Source organism: Emys orbicularis, chromosome 9, assembly GCF_028017835.1.
Source record: "Emys orbicularis isolate rEmyOrb1 chromosome 9, rEmyOrb1.hap1, whole genome shotgun sequence".
In the NCBI taxonomy this organism is placed as follows: domain Eukaryota; kingdom Metazoa; phylum Chordata; order Testudines; family Emydidae; genus Emys; species Emys orbicularis.
In genome coordinates, this window is record NC_088691.1 from 99,725,198 (window position 1) to 99,748,529 (window position 23,332).

Sequence of the window (23,332 nt, forward strand, 5' to 3'; positions counted from 1 at the left end):
GGTGCAGGGGGTCCGGGCTATGAGGCGGGGTAAGGGGGTGCAGCGCAATACAGGCTATGAGGTGGGGTGGTGCAGAGGGTCCAGGGGTGGAGAGGTTCAGGGGATACAGGTTATGAGGTAGGGCGGGGGATACGGGTGGGGTGCAGGGGGTCCGAGTGTAGCGGGGGGTTCAGGGGGATACGGGTGGGGCGGGGTGCAGGGAGTCTGGGGGCTGGGGAGTTGCAGGGGGTCCAGGCGGGGGGTTCAGGGGGTCCGGGCTATGAGGTGGGGTGGGGGGTGCAGGGGATACAGGTTATGAGGTAGGGCGGGGGATAGGGAGATACGGGCAGGGCCGGGAGGTGCAGGGGGTCCGGGCTATGAGGCGGTGTAGGTGGGTGCAGGGCAATACAGGCTATGAGGTGGGATGGGGGGTGCAGAGGGTCGGGGGGGGCGGGAGGTGCAGGGAATACAGGCTATGAGGTGGAGCGGGGGAGACGGGTGGGGTACAGGGGGTCCGAGTGGGGCGGGGGGTTCAGGGGGATACGGGTGGGGCGGGGTGCAGGGAGTCCGGGGGCTGGGGAGTTGCAGGGGGTCCAAGCGGGGGGGTTCAGGGGGTCCAGGCTATGAGGTGGGGTGGGGGGTGCAGGGGATACAGGTTATGATGTAGGGCGGAGGATACGGGAGGGGTGCAGGGGGTCCGGGCGGGGCGGGGAGTTCAGGGGGATACGGGCGGGGCGGGGTGTAGGGGGTCCGGGGTCGGGGAGTTGCAGGGGGTCCGGAAGGAGGGTGCGGGGGTCCAGGCTATGAGGCGGGGTGGGGGGGGAGTGCAGGGGATACAGGTTATGAGGTGGGGCGGGGGATACGGGCGGGGTAGGGGGTGCAGAGGGTCCGGGCGCGGGGTTCAGGGGGATACGGGCAGGGCGGGGGGCGCAGAGGGTCCGGGCGGGGCGGGGGCTGCAGGGGGATACGGGCAGGGCGGGGGGCGCAGAGGGTCCGGGCGGGGCGGGGGCTGCAGGGGGATACGGGCTTTGCGTAGCGCGGGCGGCCCCCACATCTCTTCTCCAGGGGCTGCTAGTTTGAGGCAGCGACAGGTCCGCGGCGCGGGGTGTGCGGGGCGGGGGGGCCGGGCTGCCCCGTCCCGCTCCCCCCGTCGGGGGCCGCCTGCCATTGGGCGGCTCGGCCGGGCGGGCTGCGCGCACCGCGGCCCCAATCCACAAGCCCCCCGCGGCCCCGCGTCTGCTGCCCATTCCGCTGCGGCCCCCGGGCGCTCGCCGCGAGCCGGACCCCCGCTGGGGGCTCCAATCCCCCAGCCCGGCCGCTGCCTGCGCCTCATTAGCGGAGCCTTTGTTTGCTCAGGATGCCTCGGCTCCGCGCGGCCCGGGCCGGAGCCTATAAAACCTGCCGGGGGCCGGGGCCTGGCCACTGGGAGCCCTGACTCCTCGCGCAGTCGGACGCCGGGGTCCCCCAGCCTTGCGCGCCCCTCTGGCCATGGCCGCCGTGCCGCTGCTGCTGGCCGGGCTGCTGCCCCTCGCCCTCTGTCCCGCGCCGGGCGGCGCCTCCCGCCCCAAGCCCCTGCTGCCCATCCAGCCCGAGAAGGACCCGCTCCCCTCCAAGGGGGCGGCAGGTAGGAGCGCGGGGCGCCCGCAGGCGGGACCCCGCTCGGGGTGGGGAGCCCCGGGGCGGCGCAGGAGAGCCCCGGGCGGGGTGGGGAAGCCCGGCTGCCCTGGTGGCACCGGGGGGCGCAGCGGTTTCGCTGCCAGGGGCTACCGGGGCTCTGCGCTGGGACGTTCTCCAGCCCCGGGCTGGGGGGCCAGTCTGGGGCGAGCGGAGCGACTCCTGCCCTCCCTGGCACAGCTACCCGCTCCAGCCTCCATCTGGTTCGCATTGATGGGTTTACACCCCCCGTGCGCTCCGCTTGGACGGGTGACAGCGGCGGGGAGGGGCCGGGCCGGGCAACGTCTCACCAGCGCAGGATCTCACAGCCTCAGCCCTGCCCGCTGGCCCAGCCAGCCCTGCCCCGTGCCAGCCGCAGCAGGGCGGGGGCACCAGGGGCTGGGTGAAGGGGGCGATCGAGACCTGCCCCGTGCCAGCTGCAGCAGGCAGACAAGCATGGCATAGGCAGGGGGTGTGTGAGGTGCCCTGGGAGCAGCGGGATGGCAGGGGTGGTACAGGCTGGGTGTAGGGGGTGTGCCCTGGCTACAGGGTTGGCACAGGCTGGGGGGGGCTGGCTGTAGGAGGCTGGCATGGGGGTACAGCTGGGGTGCCTGGCTGCAGGGGGATGGCAGGGGTGGCACAGGCTAGGTGGGGGGGGCCTGGCTGTAGGGCGTTGGCATGGGGTGGCACAGGCTGGGTGTAGGGGTGTGCCCTGGGAGCAGCAGGATGGCAGGGGTGGCATGGGCTGGGTGTAGGGGGTGTGCCCTGGCTGCAGGGTTGGCACAGGCTGGGTGGGGGGCCCTGGATGCAGGGGATTGGCATGGGGGGCATGGCTTAGGAGGCATGACTGGGGGGCTGGCTGCAAGGGGCTGGCTGCAGGGGGATGGCTGGGGGGCATGGCTGCAGGGGGACGGCGGGGGGCATGGCTGCAGGGGGTTGGCTTAGGGGGCACGGTGGGGGGGCCTGGCTGCAGGGGGTTGGCTTAGGGGGCACGGTGGGGGGGGATGGCTGCAAGGGGATGGCGGGGGGGGCACGGCTGCAGGGGGACGACGTGGGGGCACAGGCTGGGTGCAGCAGGATGGCAGAGTGGCATGGCTGGGCCCTGGGTTGCCGGCAACTCTCTCAGGATGTTGCTCCCCTCCGCAGGCTGCTCGTTCGGAGGAAGGTTCTATGCCCTGGAGGACACTTGGCACCCAGACCTGGGCGAGCCCTTTGGGGTGATGCACTGTGTGGTCTGCTACTGCGAACCGGTAAGCGGGGAACCCCCCTGCCTCCAGAGCAGGGGTCGGCAAGTACTGTGCCCAGTCTTCATTTATTCCCTCTAATTTAAGGTGTCGCGTGCCAGTCATACATTGTAACGTTTTTAGAAGGTCTCTTTCTATAAGTCTATAATATAGAACTAAACTATTGTTGCATGTAAAGTAAATAAGGTTTTTAAAATGTTTAAGAAGCTTCATTTAAAATTAAATTAAAATGCAAAGACCCCCGGACCAGTGGCCAGGACCCAGGCAGTGTGAGTGCTACTGAAAATCAGCTCGCGTGCCGCAGGTTGCCTACCCCTGCTCCAGAGCATCCAGCGCCCCCCCCCCCCGAACCTGGGGCCCCGCACTCACCTCTGAGCCCAGCCTCTGCCAGCTCGGCTGCTGTGCTCCACAGCCCTGGGCAGCGGGGCCCCGTACCTTGCCTCCCCTCCCACCCCAGGGGAGTGCAGTACTCGGGCCAGTACAGAGCCCTGGGGGAGGGGGGCAGTGAGGGAGGGTGCAGGCAGTACAGAGCCCTGGGGGAGGGGGAAGTACCTTGTCAAGCTCCTGGGTGGGGGGCAGGACAGAGCTGTAGGAAAGGAAATTGTTTGGAGGGGGGCTGTGGCCCTCCCCCCTCCTTTCTCCTACCCCCTCCCTCCCTTTCTGAGGAGCAGGGCACATCTGCGGCAGCCCTTCAGCAGCTCCCCCCTGTTTCTCCTGGCACTGGGTATTTGGGAGGGGAGGGGGCTGCTCGGGGAACTGGCCTTTAAATGCTTTTCCTGACAACCCCCGTGCCTGGGTAATGGGAGGCATAGAGCAAACCGCCTGCATGGCAGCTTCCAACACACACCTGGCTGGTCCCTGCTCCTCGGGCTGCAGTGGGGAGAGGGGGCTGCGAAGGGGGCCTTGGCCCTCGGTCCCAGAGCCCAGCCCTCCTGGCCCAGACACGCAGCCGGGAAGCAGCTGTGCACAGCCGCGGAGGGAGAGACCTAGAACCCGAGGCTGGCGTGCGTGGGGTTTGCCGCTCAGCATCACAAACAGCTCTAGGGCAGCCAAGAGGCTAAGTGCCGGGGGACTGCATGCAGGGCGAGCCCGGAGGGGAGCAGCAGGAGGCAGCCAAGCGAGGTCTTTGCAAAAAGAGGGGTGCTCTGTGAAGGGGGCACTGGCCTGTTTGTGGGGGGCTGAGCTGGGGAGAAGGGTTTTGCAGGCAGGGGTGCTAAGCTGGGGCTTGGGGGCTGCGGGTCTCTCCACAGGGGTGACCTCAGGCGCATTGCACAGATCAGAGCAGTTCGACGTGGCAAAGATTATTGGGTCTCAGGCATCCGATTTCCCCTGGCTCGCAGTGCAGGTGGTTCTCTCTGGGGCTCTGCAGAGGCTCATGCTGTGGGGCTGGGAGCTGGGTCTCTCTCCAAGCAGGCCACACGAGGGCACGGTGAAGAATATTTCTGTCTTCCATCCCAGCAGAGGAATCGCCGAGGGAAACCAACAGGCAAAGTCAGCTGTAAGAATATTAAGCACGACTGTCCCGCCCTGCCCTGCAGTGAGTCTGTCCTGCTGCCGGGACACTGCTGCAAGACCTGCCCAAAGGGTAAGAGGCGAGGCCCTGCCTTGCTCCTGGGACTGTCTGCGCGGCACAGCGCATTGCATGGCTCCTGGGTGATGGGTCTCGCTTGCCGCACGTGGCTGGGCCCGAAAGCGTGGTTTGCTCAGAGGGTTTGCCGTGTGTGTTTGACCGACGTTGTGTGGAGTGGGTGCCCCTGGGCCCCCTGTGCAGTCAATGTCCCATTTGTTTGGTAGCAGTGAGGAAGAGAGAAACACGTGGTGGTAAAGGCTTGGGGGAGGGAACGGCTGGGGGAGGACGCGGGTGACTCGGGGGGGGGGGGGAGAGAGGACTGTGCTCTAAGCTACTTCTGCCGCCGCCTCTTTTGAAACTGCTGGCATGTGAAGTTGGCGCTGTCCATGAATGAATGGATCGTCATAAGGGGCTTTACGGGCCAATCAAAGGCAGCGTCCCTGCCCCGAGGCGCTTGCAATCAAAACAGAAAATGCCCAGACCGAGAAGGGGAGGTGGGAGGGGTGCTCATGTTAGCAGCATTTTCTATGATTATTGCTATGATTCTGTTCTGTTCGGTTTTCTACCCTAGCGTGTTATGTGACTGGCCATCATGGTAGTATCTGAGGGGCTGATCTTTGCGGGGAGGGGTCTAGGGCTAAAACCTGGCTGGAACTACACACTCTACAAGAGCCATAGACTCTCCTGCCTCCAGGCAAGAGACTTCCACCCGTTAGCAGGTTAGGAGGACAATTCCCCTGTGGGAAGGTGATTCCATAATTGTCCACTAGGGGGCTCGCTGCCCCTTTCTCTGGGGACCGGGTAGCAGGCACAGACCCCGGTTCTGGCCATGTGTGGGACCGTGCTCTCTCCCCTACTCCCGGTGTTCTGGCTGTGGGCGTGCCGTGTGCCGAATGGAATCCGAGCTGGCCTCTGAGACATCGGTGCCCCTCTGGGGGTCGGGAACCTCCGCAGGAGCTGTAAGCGGTAACACCGCTGTCCGAGGAGGGCTCCTCCCCAGTAACTCTGGTGGGAGAGGCAGGTGACCCTAGAGCCTCAAAGTGTTAAGGTGCTTCCCTGGTGCTTCCTGTGGGGCCCAGGCTGCTCTGTCCATGGAGGGGATTTACTGTGTTGCTATGGGAGCAGGCCTCTTGCGCTGAGGTTCCATTTCAGCTCTTATGAAACCCCTGCACCGCAATTGCCATAAAGCACTCACCAGGGCAGGGTCCTGGGCACCCGTACACAGCATGTTCCATGTGAGCTAGTGCTTGGAGCAGAAGGGACGGGCAGTCCGGGAGCGGAGCTCCATTCCTGGTTCTGCTACAGGCTCGCTGAGTGACTTTGGACGAAGTCCCTTCCTTTTTCCGTGCCTCGGTTTTCCCCTCTGAGAGATGGGGATTATACCACATGCTCTGCTTGCACTGAAGATGCAAAGAATGGTTCTCCTTTCAGCCTCTCCCAGCATCCCAGAGAAGAGGCCAGAGCCCATCTTTGACAGCTTCGAGTATTTCCAGGATAAGGAGGACGACTTGCATAAGAGCTACAATGACCGTTCCTACCTGAGTTCGGAGGACCTTGCCCGGGACGACAGCCGCACAGGTAGTTTTCTGCCTGACCTTGGTGGCTGGGGGGAGACGGGCCCGGGCTGGGGACGTGTTGCAGGCTTGATTTAGTATTTGCTAAGTTTGGAAGAGTAAACCCCAGAGACTATCAGCCACAGTTCCCCCCCACCCCCACCCCTGATGTCAGTGGAGAATGGGGATCCAGGGGGTGGTTTGCATTCTCCTCCCCTCCCGCATGCAGAACGCAGCGTCCCGGGGCCCTGAGCTGAAGGAATAACTGAGATCTCCTTTCACTTTCCTCCCCCAGACTTTGTGGCCTTGCTGACCAGTGGCGCAGAGCCCTGGCTGCCACTGTCCAGCGCCGTGGCTAAAGCCAGGTTCACCCTCATGCGTTCCTACCTGCTCTTCTCCATCAACTACGAAAGGTCAGTCCCACCCCAGGCGCTGGGACAGCCCCAAGAAAACTCCCGGCCAGAGCCTCCTCGTCTGCAGTCCGAATGGATCGTAGATGGGACTGGGGAGGGGGGAGGGGGGCTAGTTTGTTTCCAGCCCTCCAGCGTCCATACCGGGGGTTGTAGTTTTGTAGCACACCCACGCTGCTTCTGCATGCCTGTCCCGGGCGGGCGGTGGGCACCCGTGACCAAGATGGGGTCAGTGCCCCAGCTGCCCAATACGTGGGCTGGCTGCCCACTGCCCGAGCAGGTAGCAAGTGGCTCTTGTTTATCAGAGGAGAAAGGGTTATTGCAAAGCCGGTCTCTGGGGTTTAACCATTCGCTGGCTTCCTGTCTATTAGGCCTTCAGAGCTCCCTCTGATAGGCAGCTGGTATTTCTCGAATATCATTACGAAACAGTTGAACAGCCCTGGTAATTCCTCCCTGGGACTCCAGAGAATCCGTCACAGGCAGGAACATTCCTTTCCTCAAGGTTTTTATTAAAAACAAATTCAGGGAAATGGGAAAGGATCCAGCCAACAGGGTCCAAACACACATGGTGGCGGGCCCAGCCGCTTCTCCACGCCGCCTTCAGCGGGACCCCTCCGCTCCAGGCCTGACTCAGGGACCTGCAATCAATCCCTCCCCACCTTCAGGATCGCTGATGGTGCCATTGGATCCGCGCGAGGAGGGAGCTGAGCTCAGCTTCTCTGATGCTGCAGCCCCCACCCTTTTTCCAGGGCTTTGCATAGTGAAGTGGTGACTAATTTGAAACCAAGTCCGTGGAGCCAAAGAAGGCCAAACGCGAATTATTTCTAGCCACGTTGGAGTGCTTGGCACTCGGCAGACCTGGGAGCGGATCTGGCCCCTGCTCCAAGTTGTTTACAATCCAAGGCCCCCATCCTGCAACCGCTTCCGTGCTGGAGGAGCCCTTGGCTGGCACAGACCCCACTGGAATCGGTGGGGCACGGCCCTGAGCTCTGGGATCTGCCTGTGGGGTGCCCCTCTGCCGTCAGCAGGCTCCGTGCCAATGCAGGGGATCCGCCTCTGCAGGTGCCCCTGTAGGACAGATAACCCAGTGGATTGTAATAAGCTCCAGTCTCCATCCTGCTCCTCGCCCTGGAGCCAATAGGGGGTGCTCAAGCAAGCGCCATAGCAGCCTGAGGGGCAGGGGGGAGGGAGGAAGTGCCCTGGGTGCCCCAGGACTCGGGACTCTCGGGAGCAGCACAGTAATACATGACAAGAAGCCTGCCCGGTTACAAACCTAGTTCAGCCGATTCCAGGCCCCCCCCCCCCCCCCCCCCCGCAGTCTGCCCGCTTCTCCGTCCATGAGGACATACGCTCTCGTTGTATGCGGCTGCAGGACAGAGATGCCCCTGCACGGTCCCTAGCCCAGGCCTGGGGCCTGATTCTTCTCTGCCGGCTTTGCACTGAGGGCACGTTCGGCTTTGCCCCGATTCTCAGCTCCCCGGGGAGACTCCCATGCCCGGAGCCCCTCCCTGCCAGCGAGCTGCCCTGAGCCCCAGCCTCACTGTTCACTTTCTCCCCAGCCCTCCTGCAGGCACCCCTGGTCTTACCCTGACTGATCCCACTAAGCCCTTCATCTTCGCCCTCTGTCCCTGTGGGAGCCGGCTAGCTCCAAGTGTCTCCTTCCAACTTTAGTTCTCCTCTCCACCCAGCACCTCGGTGTCTGTGCCGAGGGCCCAGAGCCCGAGAGAGGGGCCATCCCCTCCCTGCAGAGGCCTTGGCCCAGGCAGCCCCTGGGGCACAGCGCATGGCTAGCCAGTGAAGAGCCTGGAGCCCAGGGCGGGTGGGGTAGGGATGGTTATCTGCCCCGTCTGTCCACTCTCTGGTTTAATCAATGAATGTGTTTCTATGATGACCATCACTACAGTACCCCAGACTGGGGAGAAGCTGCACCCCCCCTTTGGCCCCCATGGGGGCTGTCAGGGAGTCCCACGAAGCTGGGTGACCTTCCATGGGGCGGGGATCAACCAGACAAGGCCCTGGAAAGGAGACCCTCCCCTGGGGCACGTTGGGGTGAAGCCTCCACTCTGGGAGTCACAGCCAGGGCTTTCTGAGGCCAGGCAGAGCCAGTGGGTCCTACCCCCACCCCCTCTGCCTGGCCCCCCGGCTCACTCAGCCACTCCGGTTCTCTCCCCCCCCCCCCCATGCAGGCTGGGCCGGCCGAGCCGCGTCCGCTTCACCGACCCCGACGGCAACATCCTGTTTGAGCACCCCGTGCAGAAGAGCGTCTCCCTGCAGGACGGCATGGTGAGTGGCCCCACCGTGGGCAACCGAGACACCGGCCTGGGGCTGGGCCGGGCAGGAGGCAGCCCCTCCCACGCTACTCTTACCCCCGGGCCTCTGTGCCTGCTGGGGCTGCTTCCCTCCTCTGTGCTGCCTCCTTTGGGCCAGCCCCATTGCCAGCGATGTCCCTCCCTCGGGCCCGTGGGACCACGCTCCCCTGAACCTTTCTCCCGTTGGCTCCGGCAGGGGCTGCCCTGCCCTCTCTACCTCCCCCCCACCCACTCACCAGCTGCCCCTCCCCACAGATCTGCGGCATGTGGCGGAACCTGCACAAACCCTCCATCCGGCTGCTGAGGGCGGAGCAGCTCCTCATCTCCCTGGTCACCAAGTCGCAGCCAGCCGGCGAGATCCAAGGCCCAATCATCAAGCACCGGGCCCTCTTTGCAGGTAACTTCCCCCCCTTTCCCCCTCCTGGCCCTGGGGCTGCTCTGAGAGCCCTGGTGTCTGGGGCCTCACTTCATGGGGGTCCCACTGGCCAGTACCCTTGGCTGGGGTCTCAGCAGCAGCCAATGCCCCGAGTTCCAGCCGGCCCATCCAGGACGCTTGGTCTCACTGCTGCCCCCCCTCCCCCAGGGCTGACCCTCTCAACCTTCTGCCCTTTCAATCCCAGAGACCTTCAGCGCCATCCTGACCTCCGTGGACCCGACCCACATGGGTACGGGGGGCATCGCCATGCTGACCCTGAGTGACACCGAGAACAACCTGCACTTCATCCTCATGGCCAAGGGGCTGCTGGAGCCGGCAGACAAAGGTGAGTGGGGACAGCGGGGCGAGGCCTGGAGCAGCCGTGGGGCTCTCGCCCCTTTGGCGGGCACCAGGCGGAGCATACTTGGGCAGGGGGGTTGGGGATGGAAGGGTCTGGGTGGGGTGGGGGCAGTCAGGGGCTGTGTAGTGTCACTGGAGGAGGGAGTGGGAGACTTGTGGAGATGTTTGGTGGGTATAGGGTGGAGGGGATCGTTGGGGGCAGACTGTCTAATGCTCTTTGCCTTTGCAGAATTCCCTTGGGTCTCACTTAGGGTCCGGATCCTGCACCAGAACCGGGTGCTGCGTGAGGTCAGGGCCAACATCACCCTGCAGGTAAGCAGTCCCCTTGCCACCCATTCCCCCTTCCCTGCTGTCCCCTGGAGGCCAAGCCATGGCGCTTTCCCCTCCTCCTGTCTCCACAGGACCCGGACTTCGCGGAGGTGCTGAGCGACCTGTCGAGCCGCGAGATGCTGTGGCTTGCGCAGGGGCAGCTAAAGATCACGGCGGAGACGGAGGGCAGGCGCCGGCGCCAGATCGCCGGCTACATCACTGCCAGGAAGAGCTGTGACAGTGAGTGGCGGGGAGAGGACGTCGAGGCCGCGCTGTGCCCCAGGGCCTGGGAATAGCAGGATAGGAGCTGAAGAAACAGACCGCAGGGTCGGCCCCTGTTTGGGGGGCTGGAATGGGAGTGTCAGAGGGCGGAGCCTCCTAGGAAAGGGCGGAGCCTTCCACCCCCCAGGAGGCCCCTGGAAGGGAGGGGTGGCCCAGCGGCCCTGGCTCCCTTGGTGCAGGTTAGCACATGGTGTTGTGGTGTCTGGCCGTGCGGCCGCCCAGGGCACAGGGTGCCCCTGGATGCCATGCCTGAGAGCCCTGTGGCCCCTATTGATTACAGCCCTCCAGAGCGTGCTGTGTGGAGGAGACGCCCTGATGCCAACCAAGACGGGGGCTGTGGGGTCTGCCAAGCTGGCGCTCCATGAGAACGGGACGCTGGAGTACCAGGTAGGGAGGGTCTGCACAGGGGCAACGTGGGGTTGGGGGCCCACTCGTGTGTGTTTGGAGAAACCTACATGAGCACCTTGGTCCTCAACCATTTCCATACCGGGACCCACTCCCAGTTAGCAGGGAGGGCATAGGTGCTAACTCCATAGGTGCTCCAGGGCTGGAGCACCCACGGGGGAAAAAATAGTGGGTGCTCAGCACCCACCGGCCACAGCTGTTCCCCACCCCCTGCTCATCGGGGCGCCATGGCTGCTGCCCAACGGCTGTTTGGAGGCTCAGGGAGGGGCTTGGGGGAGGGCGGAGAGTGGCGGGTGGACAGGAACCTCAGGGAGGGGGTGGAGTGGGAGCGGGAAGAGGAGGTGCAAAGGCAGGTCCTGGGGGGTGGGGGTTGAGCACTCCCAGGGAAAAGGAAAAGTCAGCGACCCTCCCCACCCCCCCTGGCACCTGTCCATGTCCCCCTGGGAGCTGTGATACCACCCCCTGCAGGCTGGGAACCCCAGGCAGACCTGCCGCTGGGACAGGGAGTCAGGCCTCCTGGGTTCTGTTTCCAGCCCTGGGAAGGGAGTGGGGTCTAGTGGTTGGGGCTGGGACCCTGAACATCAGGACTCTTCCCTTCCCTGTCCTGAATTTTGGTTTCCTGCTTGTGAAATGGGGCTAGTGGGTTAATGCGGGTAACGTCCGCAGTGCTGTGAATGGACAGTGCTGAGTGGTGGTCACTGTCGGGGGGCTGGGTGGGGTGGGCGGACCGCCACGCCCCCTCCCTACACCCATGGGTGCAGCTTGGTTGATTTTTCCCGGGGAGCTTTGCTAACGCTATGAACCGGACAGACCCTCTCTGGGGCGCTGCCCCCTGCGCCTCCCCGCAGGTCCAGGTAGCAGGGACGGCGAGTGAGGTCATCAGCATCACCCTGGAGACCAAGCCGCGGAGGAAAAACAAACGCAACATCCTGTTCGACATGACGCCCAGCTACAGGGAGGGGCTGGTGAGCGCCCCGCCAGGGGTAGATGCTGGGGGTGGATAAGAATCCAGGGGGCCATGGCTAGACCCCTCCCCTGGAGGATGGTTGGGGGGGCAGTGTGGGGTCATCTCCTCTGGCCTTTGTCCAGTCTAACGGACCAGATCCTGGTGCACTGGCTGAGGGCCCCTGGATGTGGGCCCAGGCCTCATCCTCTGGATCTCCCACAGCCCGCCTGGGCTGCTCCTCTCTCCGTTCCCTTCCGTTTGCCTGGTAACAGGGCCTGGAACAGCTGTGTCCAGCTGAGAGATTCTCTCCCACATCTGCTCTGTACCCCCAGACCCCTGCGTCTGTCACCCCCAAAGCACACTGGCCATTTGGGGGGGGGCAGCCTGTGCCTCGTGGCAAGCTTCTGTCTGATGTGCTGGTCAGGCTCCCAGGGTTGGGGGCTGGATCCTTTCTTCTCCAGCTTGCCCACTGGAAGCTCTCTGGGCCAGGAGGCCCTGATCCAAGGGGATAGCTGGTGCTAAGCTAGGCTGCTGGTGAGAGGCAGATCCCGGAGGTTTGTTCTCAGGTGGGGCTCTGGTTCCTGGCTAGCCACGTGGCTCCCCCGGTCCATCCCGGTGACAGCTCTCCTAGCCACGCCAATCTAGTGCCGCCCCAGGAGCCTGGGCCCCCTCTCGTCCTCTGCCAACTCTCCGTGAAATCACGAGGGCTCTGGGTGTGTGAGCAGGGAAGAGCGGAGTTTTCCTTTCCAGAACCCCCACCCTGCAATCAGCCAGCACAAGCCAAATCCGGCTAGGCCCTTTGGGCCCCAATCACCAGGGCAAAGGCCTTGGGAATAAACCAGTGGAGAAAAGGCGCGGACAGACTCCTTGGGAAACCAGCTGGCACCTCCCTTGAGGAGGAACTTAGAGATGGCAGGCAAAATCCATGCGGCAAATACTGGGCGGGGGGCAGTCCCAGGCTGGAGAGGGGCCCGATCCAAGAGCCCTGGGGCAGTTTGGGGTACTGTCCAGTCCGGAGCTGTGTGTATTCCAGGCCCGGTGCTCCCCCATGGCACAGGGCGTGTGCAATACCACCAGAGCGGAGTGACAGCGTCTCACACCCACCCACCCGGCACTTGTCCTGGGCTGGTGTGATGCCCACATGTGGCTAGGGCCCTGCAGAATTGCCCCTGACATCTATCGCCTTTGATCTGTTGCTTTGATCATTCCTCCAGCCTCTTCTTTGTGTTGTGTTTTGAGCCGCTCCTTCCCCCAGGGCTGTATAGATCAGCCTCCGTTTCCCCCTCCCTCCTCCCATCGGAATAGACCTGTTTCCTCTCTAGCTAGATTCCAAAGCCCTTTCTTGCCCTCCCTGTCCCTTCTGGCTTTCCTGCCAGCTCTGTAGAGGCTACTCCCTGGCTGGCATGTGTCCAGGCTGAATCTCAAGCTGCATGCTCCCCTTTGGCTCCTGCTCCCTTCCCTATTTGATAGGAATTGCTGGATCAGATCAAAGGCCCATCTAGCTCAGACAATTGCCAATGCCAGAATATGGTGTGACGCTCCCTAGCGGGCAATTGGGGAATAACTTACCCCCAGGGCACTTTCCTTCCTGACCCCAGGCAGCCAGCCCTTCTGCCCTGAAGCCTGAAGATTTATATCCCACCTAGCAAGTGTTTCACCCACTCTAGCGTAGCTGGAGATGTTTTCATTACCCACATCCTGGTCTGAATCCTAATGAGTTCTTGGCTTCAGTGATGCCTGGGGGACTCAATGCCACAAGGTTTATCACTTGCCTAGGACAAACATGTTCCCTTGGGTCAGTGTTAGAACTTATTGTCTCTTAGATTTAACGAATACCCCCTTGTATGAGGAGAGGGTTTACCATCCTCCTCTGCCATCCGTTTGTAGCCCTTTATCACGTCTCTTCTCTAAACAGCCCCAGACTTCTCAGCCCCTCTCCAGATGGGAATTCCCAGCCAGGCCGCTGTTGCCTGTCTCTGAACCCTGCTCTCCGCTGGAGATGGGGGGGCGCAGAGCTGAGCACAGGATGCCAGGTGGGGCAGCCCATTCAGGTTGTGTCCTGAGCTCACCTCACTGCAGTGTCTGGGCACCTTCCCCGTGAGATCAGTAGTGATTGTGGAGCCATTCTGCATGGCAAATCCGGAGCGGGCAGACTCTGCACCCGGGCATTAAATCTGCCTCCACATCCCAGCAGCATGATCCGCGGAAGGGGCAGATGTCATGCTGGGAAAGCAAAGTGGTTGGATTGGAAGAGATTTCGGGGAAAATCTCTGTATGTTTAACCATCTCACTCCCTCTGTACTGTTATGAGAAGATAGTGTCATCTGGCTGTGGCAGCACGTTACATGTCTGACCCCTTTCTCCAGCCCCCCCATAAGATCTCTGGGGCAAGGTCCATGCTGTTTCAGTATGTATGGGCAGAGGGGTAACACCCCTGCGTCAGCAGAGGGTTTGAACCTGGGACCTTCAGCACCACAGTACAGACATCAATTACTTGAGCTAAAAGAGTAACTCTGTTACCTGGTAGCAGTAGTAGACTGTTTCCCATAGTGGCACAGCCCCTGGAGGAGGATGGGAGGTGCATTTTGTCAGGGTTATATGGCAGGGTAGGCCACGCCCACTTAGTGTGGTGCTCTGTCCCCCTCTAGTGGTGGCTGGACTACATAGCAGTTGATGCACCTTAGCTAAGCCGTGGCTCTTTTGGCTCAAGCAGGAGTGGCTCCTGCATTAAGATCCAGAGGTGCCAGGTTCGATCCCTGCTGCCGGTGTCCCACCCAGGGGCGGCAGCATTATGTGGGTGCTTCTGAAAGTAAGTGATAATGCCCCCTCCCCCCAGCAGGTGTGTTAACCTCTCTCTCCCCCCACCCCGGCCAGGCCAGCGGGACCTGGCAGCACATGAACGCCCGGGACACCCACATGTTACTGCAGAGCGAGCTCTTCCTCAACGTGGCCACCAAGGACTTTGAGGAGGGGGAAGTGCGGGGACAGATCAGCTCCCTGCTGTACAGCGGCCTCCTGGCACGATATACAGGTACCTGCTGCCGGGTGGTGCCCTGTTTCCTCTCCCACGGCTGCCAGCCCCACGGGGCTGTAGTGGGCAGTGCATGGGCGTTCCCTGTAGGTCAGGGACCCCGGGGGCCGGCCCCAGGGACTGCAGAGCGGGCGGGCGACGCCTTTCGCTGGCATAGCTGGAAGCACGTGTCTGACCTGTGCCCCCTGTGCCCAGAGCTGCCCATCCCCCTGGCTGGCCAGCAGGTGTCTCCCCCTGTGCGGACCGGCTCGGCAGGACACGCCTGGGTCTCCCTGGACGAGCACTGCCACCTGCACTACGAGATCGTGGTGGGCGGACTCGGCAAGTCGGACGACGTCGCCGTTAGTGCCCACCTGCACGGCGTCGCCGAGCTGGGCGAGCGCGGCCACGAGCACGCCCGGCTCCTCAAGGGCTTCTACGGCACCGAGGTGATGGGCCTGCGGGGGGGGGGGCGAGGGGCTGTGGGGCTGTGGCTGGAGGGGGTGATTGGGGGCAGTGATGGGCCCTTGGAGGAGGGGCTGGGGGGGAAGGGGTGTTCCAGGCAGAGATGAGGCGCCTCAGGAGTTTGGGCCCCTGCGAAACCCAGGCAGCTCTGCAGAGATCTGTGTGTCAAGCTCCTCAGCCCAGAGGCCTCTATCAATTGGGGGAGGGGGAGGAAGCTGGGGTCACTGGAGCTCTGGGCCCCTCAGCCGGCGCGTTGGCTCCTGTCCTGGGCAGCCCCAGCTCCGCCTGGAAGTGCTGACCAGCCCCGGCTCAGCACAGGGATGCTGGGGGAGCCATTCAGCCTGAGCTGGGTGAGAACCACCGAGGGGTCAACCCCTCCCCTGGGTGCCCCGGCCCAGTCCTGGGGGTACTGGGCTCTCGGAGCAGGGCCACCCCAGAGCACGGTGCCACCTATAACCTCGGCCGTTCTCTGGGGCGGGGGAGCAGCCGGGCCCCGCTAATGCCCCTCTCCTCTGTGCCTAGGCCCAGGGCGTGGTGAAGGACCTGGACGCGGAGCTGCTGCGCCACCTGGCCCAGGGCACGGCCTTCCTGCAAGTCAGCACCAAAGTCAACCCCCGCGGGGAGATGCGGGGGAGGGTAGGTGCCACTGACTCACCCCCTCCGGCTTTCCGCTCCCTGGGCAGCAGCTGCGGGAGTCCCAGCCCCAGCCAGGCGCCAGGCCTTGCCAAAGGCTGACTCAGCCCGGATTGGTCACAGCCTGCCAGGGCCCGCGACCCCTCGGCAGCGGGCTGGGGACACTGGGCCTGCTCCACCCGCCCAGGAGAGGGGGACCCCGGCGGTAGCAACCCGGCTCCGGGCTGAGAGACAACTCAGCATCCCTTGGACAGAAGCAAGGAGCGCCTGGGTCCCAGTGTCCTCCCAAGGGTGCACCTCCCAAGGGTGCATGTAGCTGCAGGCTCCTCAGTCACGCGGTACCATCTCCCTGCCCTTTCTCTGCCGCTTTGGGGCAATGGGCCGCCCGGCACTGCATGCAGAGTTCTCTGGGGACCCGCAGCCCCCTGCCAGCCCAGGCCTGGGCCTCTGCTGAGCAGCCACCGCCGATGGTACCCACCTGTGCAGGGACCGTGCTGGGCACTGCTGCATCTTAGGGACTGGGACGAGCCCAAACTCTGTCGCTCGCAGCCTGAGCCAGACCGGAGGAGATGGAGAGACACGTTAGCCCGTCCCTCTCCGAGCCGGCCCGGCTGACGTTTGGAAACTCGGGATGTGTTCCCCCCTGCAAAGATTAGGCCAACCAGAGCACAGGTCTCACTCCCAACAGGGGTTCAGGGTGCCCTCTCCTTGTAAATGCTCCCAGAGGGGGGGTGGGCCAAGCCAGAAAGCAGAGAGTTAATGCCCTTCCTGCCCTCCCCACCTGCCCTCTGCCTTCTCCTGCAGGGGTGGGGCAAAGGCCAGCTGGAGTGGAAGGAGCAGCCTGGCTCAGTCCCTCCCCACCCTCAGCCCCTCTGCTCCCCTGCTCCTCCAGCTGACCCCCCTCATCCAGGTTTGGAAGCTGCTGTGTCGGGCTGGCGGTGGCACCAGCCCTGCCCCCCTGCCCCAGGTATTCCCGGGTGCTAACTCTGCTGGCGCCGCGGCTGGAAAAACCGGCGGGAGGGGATATTTGCAGACAGAGCAGCATCCGCTCCCTGCCTGGGCCCGGAGCCCCGGCGGCTTTCCCAGAAGCGATGTTTGGCTGGGACGCCTCCAGCTGCCTCCTCGCTATTCATCAACTGCAGCATGTGTTTGTGGCTTGGCTGCCCCGGAGACCCCGGGAGACTTGCTTCCCCGAGGAGTGGGCTTGGCCGTGCAGGAACAGAAGCAGCTGCTGCCTGGCATCGCCTGGCACTGCTCCCAGCCACTCTGGCTGGCACCATGTAGGTGCCATGGCTAGAGCTGGACAGGAAGTTTATTCTTTAAGGAAAACTTGCATTAATTCCTCCATTCTCCTCAGTCCTCGTCTCCCGACAGCAGGGAGGGGAAGCAGGGTGCTTCCCTGGCCACGAGGAGATGGGGCAGGTGCAAACTGCACTGCCCAGCTGCAGCCCTAGGCAGCAGGCTGGAGTATCCTGCAGGGGGCAGCACTCTGGGCTTCAGGCGGGATTGGCTGGCAGCCCCTGCGCTATCCGGCGGGGGCAGCGCGTGGGGTGAGGGTGACCGTGACTGGCAGCAGCTCGGGGTGGAAGGCAGCAGGGTGAGCTAATCCTAGCACCGGCAGTGTCGGAGCGAGCCCGTGCCCTTGCCGGCCTGGCTCAGCAGTGCCACTGTGACGTAGGTTAAAGATCGTTCGGAACCATTAGAAAAGGGGGAGATAGAAAATATCACAATGCCACTATCTAAACCCCTGGTGCGCCCACCCCTCGAATCCTGCGTGCCGCTCTGGGCGCCCCATCTCAGCCAAGAGATATTAGCGTGGGAAAAGATGCACAAGACGGGCAACCAAAATGATTAGGGGTTTGGAACAGCTTCCGTGTGAGGAGAGATTGGCTGGCTTGAAAAAGACGACTGGGGGGATATGACTGAGGTCTATAAAATCACGACTGGTGTGGAGACAGTGAATAGGGAAGTGTTATTTACTCCTTCACGTAACACAAGAGCTGGGGTCACCCAATGAAATTAACAGGCACAGGTTTAAATCAAACCAAAGGAAGTATTTCTTCCCACAACGCACAGTCAGCCTGTGGAACTCATTGCCAGGGGATGTTGTGGAGGCCAAAACTATCACAGGGTTAAAAAAAACCCAACTAGATAAGTTCATGGAGGACAGGTCCATCAATGGCCATTAGCCAGGATGGGCAGGGATGCAACCCCCTGCTCTGGGTGTCCCTAGCCTCTGACTGCCAGAAGCTGGGAGTGGGCGACAGGGGCTGGATCACTCGATTGCCTGTTCCGTTCATTCCCTGTGCAGCACCTGACACCGGCGTCTGGCAGAAGACCGGACACTGGGCTAGATGGACCACTGGTCTGACCCAGCCTGGCCCTTGCTGATCGCCCCCCACCTCCTGCAGCCCTGCCCCTGACCCGCTGGTGCCCTTTCCCTGCCAGGTGCACATTCCCAACCAGTGCGAGTCGGGGGGCGTCCGGCTGGCCCCTGAAGAGGACGAGCTCCTAGAAGAGCCCAAGCCCAAGGACCCCGAGCAGCTGAAGAAGGACCCCAACTCCTGCTTCTTTGAGGGGCAGCACCGAGCACACGGCTCTCGCTGGGCCCCTGCCTACGACAGGAAGTGCTCCCTCTGCAGCTGCCAGGTGGGTGCAAGGCGTCCCCGAGGCTCCTGCCGCACCCTGGCCCCTGCCATGGCCTCTGACCGAGTCCGTGGGGCTGGGCATGGCATTGGTCTGCATTTAGCTCCTGCCTTCCCCGGGTCACTGCAGCCGCCCCCAGGGTGGGAGCGAGGGGCCGGCCTCCCAGTCAGGTGAACTGACAGGAGGAAAACGGCCTCCGTGCCCCCCACCCCACCACACACACCCACACCCACCACCATCCCCATCCTAATGCTGGCAGCTGCCCTGGCGTGCCAGGCTTCCACCAGCTGAGCTGGGTCCTTCTGTCTGCCAGCTCCTCTTGTCACCCTCCACCACCCAGGCACTCCTCCCCTCCCCCCCCAGCTGGCACCTTTCTCCGTCCAGCTGCCTCTTGAACTCCTGCAGCCATGTCACTTCTTGCTCCTCCTCCTTTGGAAATAGGCCCCCAGGGAGGTGGGGGGCAGGGACCTCAAGCTCTCTGGTCCGGGGCTGCCCCTGCTCAAGGGCTGTGGGCCAGGGAGACAAGTCCCATGTGGAGCCTGGCGTTTCTTTCCCAGCAGCCCCGGATGGGCTGCTCGTGGGCAGAGTAGGCTCCCGGGGCAGGGCTGCTGCTTCAGGCCTCGGGGGACCCTTCTGGGTTGAGTGTGTAACTGGCTTTGCACCTGCATGTGCCGTTGTTGCCACTGAGGGCCTGCTTCTAGAGAGGATAAGCGATCACCTGCTGCTGCCGCCTTGAGGGAGAGCTCCCTCGGCTCCAGCGGCAGAAGCCTGTGGCTTTGGTGGGGTAAGTTCAGGGTTCTAGCCTGGCTCCCGGTGGGCTCTGTCTAGTGTTTGTCGCACGGATTCAACCCCAGGGCTGTGGCCCCTCCCTTGGGCTTAGGGGTGACCACCAACCCCTGGCTTCTCCCTGCTGCTGATCCCCTCCCAAGTTCCCTGGGGATACAAAGGCACCAGATGCCCTCTGCTGGGTGGTGTCTAATGACGTGTGTGATTTCCCCCTGCCCCATTGCCTCTTTTCCCCTGCCCCCCCCCCACCCCGCACAGAAGCGCACGGTGATCTGCGACCCGATCCTCTGCCAGCCCCTGAACTGCACCCAGCAGGTTCACCTAGAGGACCGGTGCTGCCCGGTCTGTGAAGGTACTGGGCACCAGGGCTGGGGTTGTTGACGGAGGGGAGGGCCTTGGGGTTTGGGGTGGGGTGGGATGGGGTGGGGAGGGGGCTACACTGTGTGACACAGGGCCCTGGGAGATGACCCCCCCCATCCTCCTGAGATGTTCAGGGGGTCCCAGAAGGGGCAGCCTGCCTTGGAGCAGTGTATTGGGCTGAAGGGGGAGCTGGGAGGAGGGTGCAGCTCTTGTGGAGGCATCTGTGTAGCCCCAGCAAGGGGCTGGCAGAGCGCCCGGCCAGCCAGCGTCCGTCCCTCACGGACTCTTCTTGTTTGGACAGAGAGGAAGGCAAGCCAGGAAGAGCTGAGAGCGGAGAAGGCCCGGGACAGCAGTGAGGGTGAGTCCTGGCCAGTGGGAGGGGGGGCAGTGAGCCCTGACCCAACCCGGGAGGCAGGCCTCTCCCTGGGCCCCTCTGCCCCGCCTGGCTCCGGATCTCTAACGCTTTCCCCATCTGCTACCCCAGGCTGCTACTTCGACGGCGACAAGACATGGCGAGGAGCCGGCACCCGCTGGCACCCTGTGGTCCCCCCCTTTGGCCTGATCAAATGCGCCATCTGCACCTGCAAGGTACCGCGGAGCCCTTGTCCCCAGTCAGTGGGGAGGCCCAGCAACCCCCTTTCCCCTTGGGTTTCCTCCCGGCCCCTTGAGAGCTGGTTTGTGGCTCCTCACCCTGGGATTCTGGCTCCCCGGGGCCATGCGGTCTCAGCCCACCCCATCCTCTCTCCATTCAGGGAGCGACGGGTGAAGTGCACTGTGAGAAGGTGCAGTGCCCGCGCCTGACCTGCAGCAACCCCGTCCGAGTCAGCCCGTCCGACTGCTGCAAGCAATGCCCAGGTGCGTCCTCTGGCCGGGCCACGTGTGGCCATTGTCTGCCTAGAGTGCCCAGCTGCAGTCAGGGCCCCGCTGTGCCAGGCCCATCATGGATGCACACACATTGGGGGCCCCATCATGCTGGGCGCTACACAGGCCCCCCTCTTCCAGCTGGCTTAGATCACTGCCCAGACCCCCTGGCACCCCCACAAGAGCAATGGGCCTCAGCCCCACTCCAAAGGGGGGGTGGGAGGTTGCTCGCTCCCCATGACCCGTTGGCTGTGGGGCAGCGGTCAGTGCAAGCACCTAGGGTCTGGGCTGGCAGCATCCAGCTAATTTTCAGCCAGCGCCATAAGCTTGGGCTGGATTTGACCCCCACTGCCCCTCAGCAGCCATGGGGTTCCGCAGAAGGCTCCTTGTGCAGGGCAGGGTGGGGTGGGCGGGCCTTCCTTCTCGCTCCCATCCTGCTTGGCTGGCCCAGGCTGCAGCTCCAGCCCCATCTCCGCCTTGGCATCCTCTGCCCCTTGGGCCGGTCATAGAATGTAGAACTGGAAGGGACCTTGAAAGGTCATCGAGTCCAGGCCCCTGCCTTCACAGCAGGGCCAAGTACTGACCCTCACAGATTATTTTTGCCCCAGATCCCTAAGTGGCCCCCTCAAGGATTGAACTCACAACCCTGGGTTTAGCAGGCCAATGCTCAAACCACTGAGCTATCCCTCCCCCCAAGTCCACTTAGAGGATCTGTGGTCCCTGCCCTCCTGTCTCCTGCACCCTCCCCATCCGTGTGGGCTGGTTGCTTCCTTCTCCTCCCAGCCACACACACTTGGGGAGTCAGCCGCTAACTGCAGGAAGCTGGGAAGAAACTTCCCCTTCGGTGTGGTTATTCCATGATTGACCACTAGGGGGAAGACTTACCCCTTCTTCAAGGCAGGAGGCCGGGTTAGATGGGCCCCTGGTCTGATCGGGTCCCTGCTCCCCACCCGCCTTGCCGGATGCTGCGGACACATTCTGCCAAGTTGGGGAAGCTCTGTCTCCTGCTCCACCCTGTGTGCAGGACACGCTGCCTTGGGGGGTGGGGGCGTGGCGGACACCCGCTCTGCCGCACTAAGGCAGCGGGGTGCCTGTGTCTCTGCTCCCCACAGCTCCAGAGAAGAGCCCCCCTGAGCTGTCGGACATGATGCAGGCAGACGGGCCCCGGGCCTGCCGGTTTGGGCGCCAGTGGTACATGAACAACGAGAGCTGGCACCCAACGGTGCCCCCCTTCGGGGAGATGAAGTGCATCACCTGCTGGTGTGTGGTGAGTGCATGGGGCGGGGCCCCCCCCTCGGGTTCGCTGCGGGTTCGCTGCATGGACACAAGCCCAGGAACAGCCTCTCAGAGCCCCCGGGGGAACTGGAGGCCCCGTGCTGTGAAGGGGGCAGGGAGCTCTGTCATCAGAGTCCGGATAAAAGGCTTTCTGGGCACTGAACTATCTGCAGCCAGGCCCCTTGTGCCCTCCTCCCCTGCTCTCCAATCTCGCCAGGCCTCCTGGCCACACCCCCACTGGGGAAAGCTCCTTCCATCCCCTGCCGCTTGGCCAGGCCCCTCCCCAGCCGGGCCCCTGTCTAACTCCCTTCTCCTCCCCTGCAGTCTGGGGAGACCCATTGCCAGCGCCAGGAATGTTCCCCCGCTTCCTGCTCCAGTCATGCCAAGAAGGAGACCCGCTGCTGCGCCCGGTGCCAGGGTGAGTGTCGGGCCGGCCTGTCTCTGTCCCCCTGCCCCATGTGTGCACAGCTGGGGGACCAGTGTTCTCCAATGGCTCCTGGGTGCCTGATCCACCCTTGGCCCCAGGTCGATGGGCCCCAATCCGGGAGGGTGGGCCCCGAGTTGCCACGTCCCAGGGTATCAAAGGCGCCTCCCTGCCCAGGAACAGGTTCCACCACTGCTGAGGGATCTCCAGGTCTGCCCACAAGTCCAGACTTGGCACCTTCAGCCCAGCCATGGGCCGAGATTAGGGTCACGCTGGGACCCAGCCCGGATGCTTGCCATTGGCAGGCCTGGGGCTGGCCGAGCCCCCTGCTCACTGACTCTAACCCTGCTCTGTGGTTCTGCCTCTGTCCCACAGCCCCAGACGTTGCCCCAGAAGAAGCCCAGGAGAAGCTCAGAGCTGACGCCCCAGAGGCCTGGAGCCACTAGCTGGACACCAGTGGGAGGAGGAGGAGCCGGTCTGGAGCAGCAGCCCAGCAGCGTGACCAAGATCTGTGCTGCCCCAGCCCAGGGCGATACTCCCTGCTGGCTGCGGGGAAGCTGGGGCGTGTGGCCCAGGCCAATCCCCATGCCAGCCCTAGACTAGTTTTTGTTTCTTTGGTTTGTTTAACATGACAGATTCTGCCTTCTGCTTCCACCCAGGCCTGAGCCGCTGCTCTGGGGAGAGCCCCGGGCCCCCTGCCTCTGCCCCGAGGGGGCTGGCTGGCTCTGCGGCAACCTGGGACCCCCACCAGCTGGTCGGGGCTCAGGGAATGACACTGGGTAGAGACTGCGCTGCACATGGCAATAGCCCGGCTCCATGATAGTATGGGACAGGGGGGTGGGAGGCTGAGGATCTTGGGGCTGGGGTGCTGTCCTCCCCGTGCCCACATACCCACTCTCCCTCCGGGGAGGCACACGGCCGCTGCGGGGATGGGGGCCCAGGTGAGCATCTCCATCAGGGCCTGGGGCTGTGCAGCCCTGCGTCGCGTCCCAGCTGGGCCCCCCGGGCACGGCCCAGGCCTGGCTTGTACATAGTGTAAAATCTCCCTGCCCCTCCGCCCTCTCCTCTCGGCTTGTTCTTTGTCTGGGTTTCTCGTGTAATTTATGGTTCTAGGAGGGCCTGTCCGCCTTGAGCAGACCAATTAATCTTCAATAATTAGTCTGCTCAGGGCGGGCCCCTCCCCGCCTCGCTCAGGGCGGGCCCCGGGCCCTCCCCGCCCTGTGCAGACAAATGAATTGGGGGAGATTGTGTATTTATTAAAAACAAATGAAACTGCCCCACTACGGCTCTGCCTCTCATTGCTGCCCGCTGCTGGGAGGCACCAGCGGCGCGTGGAGTCAGAGCACGGATGGGATCAGCCGCACGCGCGTGGACGGGTGCCTGTGTGCATGGAGTGAGCACCTCCGTGGCAACAGCAGCCCCCCTGCCCTCACGTGG

At 63.5% G+C, this 23,332-nt stretch overlaps 1 protein-coding gene across 1 annotated transcript; it reads left to right on the forward strand.

Annotated features, from left to right (window-relative positions):
- The first annotated feature begins 1,467 nt into the window (after positions 1 to 1,467).
- Positions 1,468 to 22,341, forward strand: CHRD (chordin). The gene is made up of 23 exons (XM_065410926.1): positions 1,468 to 1,603; positions 2,779 to 2,882; positions 4,335 to 4,461; positions 5,878 to 6,024; positions 6,295 to 6,412; positions 8,596 to 8,692; positions 8,974 to 9,115; positions 9,339 to 9,479; positions 9,723 to 9,805; positions 9,895 to 10,042; positions 10,365 to 10,471; positions 11,338 to 11,454; positions 14,310 to 14,466; positions 14,662 to 14,894; positions 15,433 to 15,546; positions 17,992 to 18,192; positions 19,234 to 19,327; positions 19,637 to 19,693; positions 19,820 to 19,923; positions 20,088 to 20,190; positions 21,309 to 21,463; positions 21,796 to 21,889; positions 22,277 to 22,341. The coding sequence occupies exons 1-23, from the start codon at positions 1,468 to 1,470 to the stop codon at positions 22,339 to 22,341; spliced, it is 2,844 nt and encodes a 947-aa protein (XP_065266998.1).
- Positions 22,342 to 23,332: the final 991 nt, after the last annotated feature.

Bases quoted from the DNA above. Each gene is read 5' to 3' on its own strand.
- CHRD (XM_065410926.1), top strand. From the start codon at position 1,468: ATGGCCGCCGTGCCGCTGCTGCTGGCCGGGCTGCTGCCCCTCGCCCTC. The intron at 6,413-8,595 runs GTCAGTCCCACC...CCCCCCATGCAG, and splicing joins TTCTCCATCAACTACGAAAG to GCTGGGCCGGCCGAGCCGCG. The intron at 19,694-19,819 runs GTGAGTCCTGGC...CTGCTACCCCAG, and splicing joins GGCCCGGGACAGCAGTGAGG to GCTGCTACTTCGACGGCGAC.